Source organism: Pteropus vampyrus, unplaced genomic scaffold, assembly GCF_000151845.1.
Source record: "Pteropus vampyrus isolate Shadow unplaced genomic scaffold, Pvam_2.0 Scaffold261, whole genome shotgun sequence".
NCBI lineage: Eukaryota > Metazoa > Chordata > Mammalia > Chiroptera > Pteropodidae > Pteropus > Pteropus vampyrus.
Genome location: NW_011889042.1, coordinates 462,290 through 472,047, shown reverse-complemented (window position 1 = coordinate 472,047; position 9,758 = coordinate 462,290). Strand labels below are relative to the sequence as shown.

Below are 9,758 nucleotides of genomic sequence, written 5' to 3'. Positions count from 1 at the left end.
AAGTTCCAAGCCTTTTTTTGTTTATAATTTCTTTGGAAAACTTCCTTTAGCCATTCTTCTGAGTAGTGACAAATTTCTCTTAATTTTCCTTTTTATAAGAATGTCTTTATTTCCTCTTCATTCCTGAATATTTTCATTAGACACAGAATTTCAGTTTAACAGTTCTTTTATTTCACTATTTTAAAAATGTGGTACCACTTCCTTCATCTTCCATGGAGTCTGATGAGAAATCTGCAGCCTATCATACATTACTGAGGGAATGTAGCACATTACAGTGCCTCTGGAAGATAGTTTAACAGTTTCTAACAAAACTAAACGTGCACTTATAAAACTCATCAATTACACTTTTGGACATTTAATATAAACAAATAAAACTTTACATGAATCACATAAAAACTTTTACACAAAGATTCATAGCAGCTTTATTCGGAATAGCAAAATGCTAGAAATGACTCAAATGTCCTTCAATGGGTGAATGTTTGAACAAATACATCCACACACAGGGATAAAACCAAGGGATAAGAAAGAGTGAATCACATCGAACAAACTAAATGAACTTCGAGGATATTATATTCACTGTAAAATGTCAATCTTAAGATATTAAATACCATATGATTTCACTAATATAAAATTCTAGAAACCACAAAATTATGGAGATGGAGAACATATTAGGGGTTGTCAGGAGAAAGGGATGTGGGTATGTTTAGGGATGGGCATGAATACAAAGCGCTGTGTGTATCTTAATTGGTAATTATCTTAATCTATACATAGGATAAAATTTGGTAGAACTATATATACCCATGTACACGTATGAATGAATGCAGGTAAAACAAATGGTGAGAGCTTAATAAGGTGTGTAGTCATGTAATAGTAATGTGCCTTGTCAATTTTCTGGTTTTGATATTGCACTACAGCTATATAGTGAAACCATGGGTATAGATTTTATACCATTTGTAAATATTTTACTTTCTTCTGTAAAATATTTGTGTTTTTTTGCCTATTTTTCTATTTTAACTCAATCTTACAAGATTCCCTTTCTTTTCATATGTTATAAACTTCTACCTCTCTTTCCAACACAATTAGTATTGAATACTATAGTTGATGGTTCTAATACAGAAACCATCCAGCAAAAGACATGTTAATCTTGGTGTACAGCAAAACCTCATACCACTACATAGGATTCCTTGAATCTTCAGCTCATGAGCTTCACAAATATATAACAATCAGACACTAATGGAAGGATTCTCTCCATTGCACTATCACTTTGCCTAAAACATCAAATCGGTAATATCAGAGATATGCCAATACAATTGTCCTAAGACATGTAATTTTACTCACCATTTATCTAAACAGGCTGAATCCCTAAATATATATAGTAATAATGTGACTATATCAAATAAAGCAAAGCACTTTAATTGATACAAGGTGGATAGCCTTTATCATATGAACAAAAAAAAGAGACAAAATATCTCATGAACTATTAAATTATTATGAACAACACTTGTACTGAGGGCAAGATAGCTCAAGTCTACGTCATCATTCTGAAGCGTTTTTCTTTGATTAGAGACGTTGCCACATTGCTAACTTCAATTACATAAATGTGTAAAGGCAAATTATACTGCTTAACTTATCCTAGCCATGAAATGCTTTTAAATAAAACATGAAAGTAACAGACAAAAATGTACATGAAGTCAATCAAATCCATTCTTCCTTAATGCAGTTACCACACAATGATTCCGTTGCCATAAAATGAAACTAATCAAGTTAGCATCAGAAAGGAGTGAAACAAATTTTATATACTGCCACTGTAAACATGAAAATGTCTTTATTAAAGGCTCAATGGATTTAAACAGCAAAACCTAATGTCAGCTTTAGCTCCTGAGATGTGTATGGAAAAGGAAAAAACATTACAGCTAAGGTCAAACATCAGTGGGAAAGGGCTAAAAGTGATAAATCTATCACATTAACCACTCCGGTCTTTTTAATACAATCCAGCATAACCTAAAAATAGCCCTGTACTCCAACTGAACTATTTATCAGAGACTAAAATGTCTTCTTGACAAAAAACAGATTCATGTTAATAAGAGAAAGGAGGACATTATTACACTGAAAAAATCTTGTTGCTTTAAAAAATATTTATAATTCTTTCCAAATGTACATAGCAACTTACCATTTATTGAATATCAATTTATTTTCTGTCTTATCATAGAATTTTTAAATTAAGTTAAAATTTTAGAATATGTTATAATACTAATAGAAGAGATAAAATTTCAGGTTGAACAACACTTTTCAACTTTTTTTAACTTTTAAAAGCGAACATTTTTATGATTCTTATTTCCTAAAAAAAAACTTTATTGTTTCAAGTGTAACAATACATCGATCACAGAAAAATTAATTTTTGCAATTCCACAATCTATGGTCCATTTCCATATTTCAAATCTGAGAATTCCATTTAAAATTATAACAAGTCACTAAAGAACAAGAGGGAGTAGGAGGCACAGTTGGAAACGTAAGGCCTACTGCTATGCTTTTTATATAATTCATTTAAATTTTTCTTTTTTACATGTTCCTATACTTAAATAAAATAATGAGTTATATCTCTATTCAACAAAGATAATAAGAGAGAACATCTCCCATTTTTAGATGACCACAAACCTGTCTGTCAACAAATGCTAGATGTTTAACAGACTTACTTATACTTACCAAACTAGACAATGTTGAGGAGGGCTGCTACTACACAGTAAGTGTAGGTGGCCTTGGAGGTGAATTAATTAAGAATCAAAGGACAAAAGAAAGTATTTTTTACTTTAACACTCATAAAGCACTAAAGGATTTATATATTTAATTCTAATTTAAAAAGAGAACATCTGTATTTGTCTGTCAACTTGAACGAATTAACAAAACTTTTTTAAAAAAGTCATTACAGTTGACTGAAAAGTTTACTAGCACTTCATTAAAAAAGTTTTAAACAAGAATACAAGCCTGTAATATATTTGGTTAACCACAAAGTTAAGATAGGAGAGCTGGAGAATTATTATTATTCAGATTTCAAACAAAATACAATAGCCAAATTCAATAACCAAATTTTCAAATTTCAAAAATATTTGTCTTTTAATTGTAACAGACTCCACATTTTTTTGAAATGTCACTTGATCTTACTATAGGGATTATTACATGAGTAGCAGCCAAATGTAATCTTTCACCGAGATGTAGAACCACATATGCTGGAAGCAGATTTTCTCAAAAAAAAAAAAAATAGCAATACTTTAAAGGCTCACATAGTTTCTAATCACTATGTTCTTAAAACAGAATTAAGTATTCTGTTTCTCTAATTCTATCTAATTCTACTAGTCAATTTTTATAGCAATGATTGCAAACTATTATCTTCCTTTCAGAAATGTATTTAAAATTCAAGACTAAAATACGAAAGAAAATAATGTTTATGAGTGCATGATAGGAAAAAAAACAAAATCCAATTGGCTTCACACCAACAAGATTTAAGTGCAAGCATCGTGTATTTTTCCATGTTTATGATCATTCTTTCTGAATGTTTCTGAACCTAGATTTTAAAATTGTTTTATTTGAAGATATAGGATTTTATAATTAGTTATTATCATATATATATTTTAATATATACTTTGAGATTTTGTATATTTTTTCATATTCGCAAGGCAATATCTGTAATAAAATTTGATATTATTCAATTATTGTCACTTGTAATCATCATAGTTAATTTTTTTAATTCCCCCAAATATGTAAGGACCTGTTGATTATTTCCATAAGCAAGCCTCTACCTTAAAGACAAATAAATCTTCTCATTTAGGTTCTAACAAATCATTTAAAAAAAAAAGAAACAGTATTATGAACAAAACAGTATAAAGAGATATATGATTATTTATTTTTGAAACATATCCTAATGAAGGGATAACAAGAGAATTCCTTAGAACCTCAATTTTACTATCGGGTATGATGCATTAATAAAATTTGAAATAAATACATTTAAATTTGAAATGAGAAATCTCAATATGTTACTCATCATTTTTGGGGAAATAAATTCTAACCTGAAATAACCTCGATTTCTAGAATTTCAAATTAACAATCTCCAAAGCCAAGTACATTTTAGCTGATCTTGATTCCAAATGCTATTCTCAGTCAGCCCATCTGCTGCAGAAAATAGACATCACGAGCATCAGAAGTTCTTACCTGGCCCTCTCCAACTGTTTCAGTGTCGATTACTGTGATGATGCCTGGAACCAAAGGACTTCGCCTTGAATTACTATGGATGGCAACATCGTCTTCTGTCACACCTGAAGGTAGTGTGCCTGTCAGTTGAGTCACCACTTTCCCAACCATTGTCAGGCCAGTTTTCAATGTCTATACAATGAAAGGTAAAATATATTACTTTACATCAATATTTGGATTCTAAATAGCAACGTGCATTTCGTTCATTCTCCTACCCATTAAATTCTTCTTACAAGCTTCTACTTAACAGTAAACTGTCAAAGAAATTCAGTCTGACTTTTCATATGATCTTATTCTAGTTAGAAAATCAGTATTCGTTTGATCAAATGGTATCAAAGTCATTTGGTGAGTCCCAAAGTCAGTATGGTGAGAATAAAGCCATAGATAAATAATTAACGAGCTATGTTTCACATTTGGATACAATTATATTTTTAGAAAAATTATTTTTCCCCTCACCTTAATGCATGTGACAAAATATGTGACATAGTAAAAAGTAAAAACTAAGTGATGCTCTATTTTTTTTTGAAATCTAATTTTACTCTTCTCCCTAATGCATCTAACAAAATATGTGACATAGTAAGAAATAAAAACTAAGTGATGCTCTATTTTTTTTTTGAAATCTAATTTTAAATCTATTTTTTAAAAATGTCTACAGCACCTGGTCTTCCTAGGTGGTCTCCCATCCAAGTACTAACTAGGACCGACCTTGCTTAGCTTCCGAGATGAGACAATGGGCTTGTTTAGGGTGGCATGGCTATAGACCATGGACCATGGCTCCACTGGGGTGTGAACCCAGGACCTTCTGCATGTAAAGCAGACATGCTAACCGCTACGCTATGGAACCACGTCCACAATTTTTTAGCCTTAAAAAGACTATGATGCTGATAGAATCCCTATGTGAAAAATGACTATGCTTCCGAAAATAATCTATAATGTGCTGTTATATAATATTGTATATTGAGATTTGGCATGTGAAAACTATAGTCTCCATCCAACATACTAATTATCAGATGAACAAAATATATAACATTAGCTAGGAAGCTTCTTTTCTCTCTGGTAACAGAAAGCAATTCAATGTAATGCTCCTAATATACAACTTCTGTTAAAGACAACTTAAGATGTGATATAATTACATTTTAGTTCCATTTCATTCAAAGCAAATAAAACTATACACAAATTTTCAAAGTGTGTATTTTTTCTTTTATGGGAATCTCATTATCTCATTATCCTCATATGCATTAACAAGCAATAATGTTATGGTAAAGTATTGTTTTGTTTAGTTTTATTTTGTTTGAAAGGGAAGAAAGCTAAAGCAAAAATAAAATAATATGATTCATACACACTGAGAAAAGATCTAGTCATTAGAGCCAAAATAAGTAGTCTAGATTACACAGACATATCAAAAGTTATATATGATACCATAAACACACATTCAGAAATAATTTTTTCTAATTCTCATGTCATGAGGAAAAGTTTTCATTAAAATACTTTCAATTAATCTTTAGCTACTCTTTTAAAAAAGAGAAAATGTGATTTTAAAAAATAATTAGATTGAAATTTAAAAACACGAAACGTATTTGCCAAAGAAATTTTCCATTAAAACACCACATAACTAATACTAGCAATATATGCATTTTACAATAACTATGTTTTATGCAACCTTTACTATGAATTTGCACTTGGTTAAGGCTCTCAACATAAATGATCTCTATAGATTTCCTCAAACACCTCAGGTTTACAGAAGAGAAAAATTGAGGCTACAGAATTTAAGTAAAACAACAGCTCAAACGACTAGCCAATGGACAAAACTAGAATTCAGAACTAGGACTGTAACTACAGAGGCTGATTTGAATCACTATTCAATATTGCCTTGTAATCTATTCTTGTTACTACTCGTGACCACACACTTCATGAATTCAGAACACAGATGTATACTGGAAGGGAGGGGGAGAGGAATGAAGACCATAATAGTGTATCTTAATAAATACTTAAATAAATGACCAGCAAAGCCATTTGCTAAATTCAAGCAAAGATATAACTTACAGCTGACTGAAACCAGGAAAAAGCCACAAATCAATCCTGTTTTGTTTAGTGCTAAAAACTCAAACTGCAGTGATTATAAAACATAGCAGCATTCCTCAATTAGCAGCCAAACATTTGTTTCAATAATTCACAAGAAATGACTTGCACAAAGTCTGTTAGAGTGTTGTCAAGAAAGCTTCTGAAGGACCAACAAAATCAGGCGCCACACTGTATTGATGTCAAAGGCTGGCCAGGATGCCTTATTAACCTCTGAGATGCCTCAGCTGATGTACTTACTCCATTAATGCTAATGGAGATGCTCCCACTTAAATTACGGAGCTACCTCTTTATCAAAGAAATGCCTTTCAGGTTTAAAGTCTTAGCTTGTATATCCTCCCCATTTGCCCTTGAGTCTATTATTTCATGCTCTTATACCAATGAATAGGAATAAACTAAAATAACTGGAGCACACAGAAAGTGGGAAGTAATGTACCAAAGCAAACCACAAGATAAAGGGAAAAGTTAACATAAGAGAACTAGGGAAAATCTCCAAAAGTGGGTAGGTGGGGGGACAGAATAGCATATTTCATTTCAAAGGCTCATATTACATGAAGAGTTATTGATATTGCTCATAAAAAAAAGAAAAGTGGGATCATCTTATTAGTGAACAAAAATCTAAACCCAAAATTTAACAGTCACCAAAACTGCACTTTGTATAGCAAATGACAAAATGGTACTATCTATCACAGCTCACTAACTTTCAAAATAAGGTCTAATGCAGGAGCTGAGAGAGAGAGGGTGCTACAAGTTTTCTCCATTAGTAAAGACTTTTGCTTCTAGGGGAAATTTGTTTCCATATCACATCGATGAGCACTAGTGGCTGAGAGCAATATATAATGTTATTTTATAACTTTCACATACCATGTTTAAACATCTAAATCACCTCAGAGTGTAATTAGCCTTTTCACTACATTTTAGTATAAAAGGTATGTGCATACCTCAATGATTTCCTCAAGTATATACAGAAAAGGGTGGCAGCTAAGCAAAATTTAAGAATAAAAATTTTAGGAATAAAAAATCTATTTTGGCCAAAAAGAGGTATTAGTTTTGATGAAGTGTCCTAAAAATCTGAGCTATATAAATTTAAAAGTTCTTCGTATACCTGACTAATCTTAAGAGTATTCACAAAACTAAATAGATAGTATCTGTAAGAAAACTGAACATAAATTTATAATAAATGTGTGAAATAATTCACAATGATCAAAAATTCAAATCAGCATGGTACTTTTTCTGTCCTACTACAGACAGATTTGCTAAAAGGTCACCAGGCATCTTTAACCTTTCTCACGCCATATCAGTTGTCCTCCCTACCCATTAGTGCTAATGCTGCTGCCCTCACAAAAGCTGTTAGTTGTCATTAAGAAGTTATCAGATAACAAGAGAAAACAGAGGCATTCTTATTAAATCAATTTACCACACTGGGGTTAGAATACATTAAAAGGAAAAATCAAATAGGACAGTTACAGGGTAACCAGAAAATATGGACCAAGATTTTATAAATGTATCAAAATAATCCAATGTGAACAATTTCAATATTAAATTTTTCCTTCATCACCACCACAGAAAATTCGTCACTATTTTACTCTTTATAAAGAAAGACAAATTTTGAAATTCAAAGGGAAAAATCAAAAAGCATAAAGATTCATTTTAAGTGCTATTTGAAAATCCAAAATTTGTAAAAGATTATTGTCTCTAGGAGATTCAAGTACACAGACAATTAATTTTTTTATACCTATAACTGTACAGTGAGACAAAAAAATTTTTTTAATTAATCGTTCTATATAACAAAGTGGTTAAGTAACCTCTATGAAGCCACATAAGAAGCTGTCATCAGAGAAAAATGTTAATAATTACTCTTTCCAAGAAAGTGATTTAACACTGAAATTAATGTGAACTTATTTTAAGATTAGTATTTTCTTGAGGAGTACATACTACATGGCTTTTTAAATATTTCCCATGTTGTATCTCAAAAATATTATGTTAACTAGAAATGATAAAAATGGTAAGAAATAACATGAAATTTTGCTTTTTATGTTCAATGACAGTCGAGGTAAACCACATCAATCCTACCAATGTAAACAAAAAGGAAAACTGTGGAGAATTTGTTTTAAAACTCCACGTGAAGGTATTGAATATGTAACAAGCTAGTGAAAGGTTAATAAGTGCAAATCCAAGAGAACAAGGAAACCCAGACATGTGAGCAGGGTATTTAGGCCTAGATGCATCTGATGATCATTGCCAAGAGACCGAGTGAAGCTTCTGATGGATTCGTGGAACTAAGTGGTCATATTCAAGGGGGTCAACCTGGTGACTATCCTGCCATGCTTTGGGTTGGAACATAAAGGGATATACAATAGAAATAAGAGTGAATATGTAGTAATCAGGCTCTCAAAGCTATTTAGGTGAGCTTTACTTAACTAATTTAGGAGAGCTTTATTTAAATAATTTAAGTAATCTCAATCCCTGAAATTAAGCTAAAATAATGTAAGACTGATAGTGCTGCAGAATTCTGGCATCATCTCAAATTCAAAAGTGTTTCTAAGGATTTTTGAAATGAATTCCGGCAAACAAGGAGTCAAGACATCATAAATGAGGACTGGCAGAAACAAACAATAACACACCCAAAAGGGAGCCAGATATTGGAGTTGTGAGAAACATATTTTAAAATGACCATGTTTACTGGATTTGAACAGTTTGGTAATTTGAGAGAAGTGGAATTCTAGAGACTCAGAAACTACCACTATTCACTAAAAGATTTTATCAATGCACATATGTTCAATTTTATCACTTTTTGTGCATATATTGAGATAACGATCTTTCTTTCCTTTATTCTGTTAATGTGGCAAATTACACTCATTGATTTTGAGTAATAAACCAGCCTCATGTTGTGGAATTATCACAACTGGATTGTGACACATTATCCTTACTATATATTGTTTTCTTTTTTCTGCTAGTTTTTTGTTTAGATGTTAATGAGTAAGACAGGACCATAGTTTTCCTTCTTCATAATGCTCTTGTCAAGTTTCAGTATCAAGGTGACCTCACATCATAAAACAAGATTAGACATAACTGGACTCTTTTATTCTATGTAAGAATCTTTGCCATTGTTTATTCTTAAATGTTAGAATTCTCTGGAGAAGGTTTCTAGGTCTGAAGATACCTTGGTGAGATTAGATTTTCTTAGTAAACTTTTTTACACCCCATTATACAGCAAAGTACTAGAATTATAAGTGTACATCATGATGAAATTTTCACAAGTAAACACACTAATAGGAGTATAATCCATAATGTAACAGTAACAAAGACAAAAGAATATATTTATAATTATACTACTTAGAGAAGTAAACACACTAATAGGAGTACAATCCATAATGTAACAGTAACAAAGACAAAAGAATATATTTATAATTATACTACTTAGAGAAGTTATTTCG

At 31.2% G+C, this 9,758-nt stretch overlaps 1 protein-coding gene across 1 annotated transcript in view; it reads right to left on the bottom strand.

The window, feature by feature from the left end:
- BCAS3 (BCAS3, microtubule associated cell migration factor) overlaps positions 1-9,758 on the bottom strand; it is a 535,625-nt gene that overhangs the window by 389,888 nt on the left and 135,979 nt on the right. The window contains exon 11 of the mRNA XM_023520385.1: positions 4,166-4,374. Within this exon, the coding sequence (XP_023376153.1) occupies positions 4,166-4,374 (209 nt within the window). The remainder of the gene's footprint in view (positions 1-4,165; positions 4,375-9,758) is intronic.